A 203-nucleotide genomic window follows, 5' to 3' on the forward strand; every position below is an offset into this window, starting at 1 on the left:
GGGGGGGGGCACGTGCTGGTGGAGGTGGCCCCGGCGCGGCCATGACCCTGACCGTGCGGCGCGGCGGCAGGCACAGGCGGGGATGCGGAGAAGGTGCGGCAGCTGGAGGAGCAGGTGCGGCGGCTGAGCGAGCAGGTGGAGGAGCTGCGGGCCGGGCAGGAGTTGCCGCTGGAGCACCCGCGCCGCGGGGCGGACGGCGGCCC

At 78.8% G+C, this 203-nt stretch overlaps 1 protein-coding gene across 1 annotated transcript in view; it reads left to right on the forward strand.

The window, feature by feature from the left end:
- Window positions 1-203, forward strand: part of EMILIN1 (elastin microfibril interfacer 1) — a 5178-nt gene that overhangs the window by 1594 nt on the left and 3381 nt on the right. The window contains 1 exon segment of the mRNA XM_010565912.1: window positions 71-150. Within this exon segment, the coding sequence (XP_010564214.1) occupies window positions 71-150 (80 nt within the window).

This window comes from Haliaeetus leucocephalus, unplaced genomic scaffold, assembly GCF_000737465.1.
Source record: "Haliaeetus leucocephalus isolate CR32 unplaced genomic scaffold, Haliaeetus_leucocephalus-4.0 Scaffold197, whole genome shotgun sequence".
Lineage (NCBI taxonomy): Eukaryota > Metazoa > Chordata > Aves > Accipitriformes > Accipitridae > Haliaeetus > Haliaeetus leucocephalus.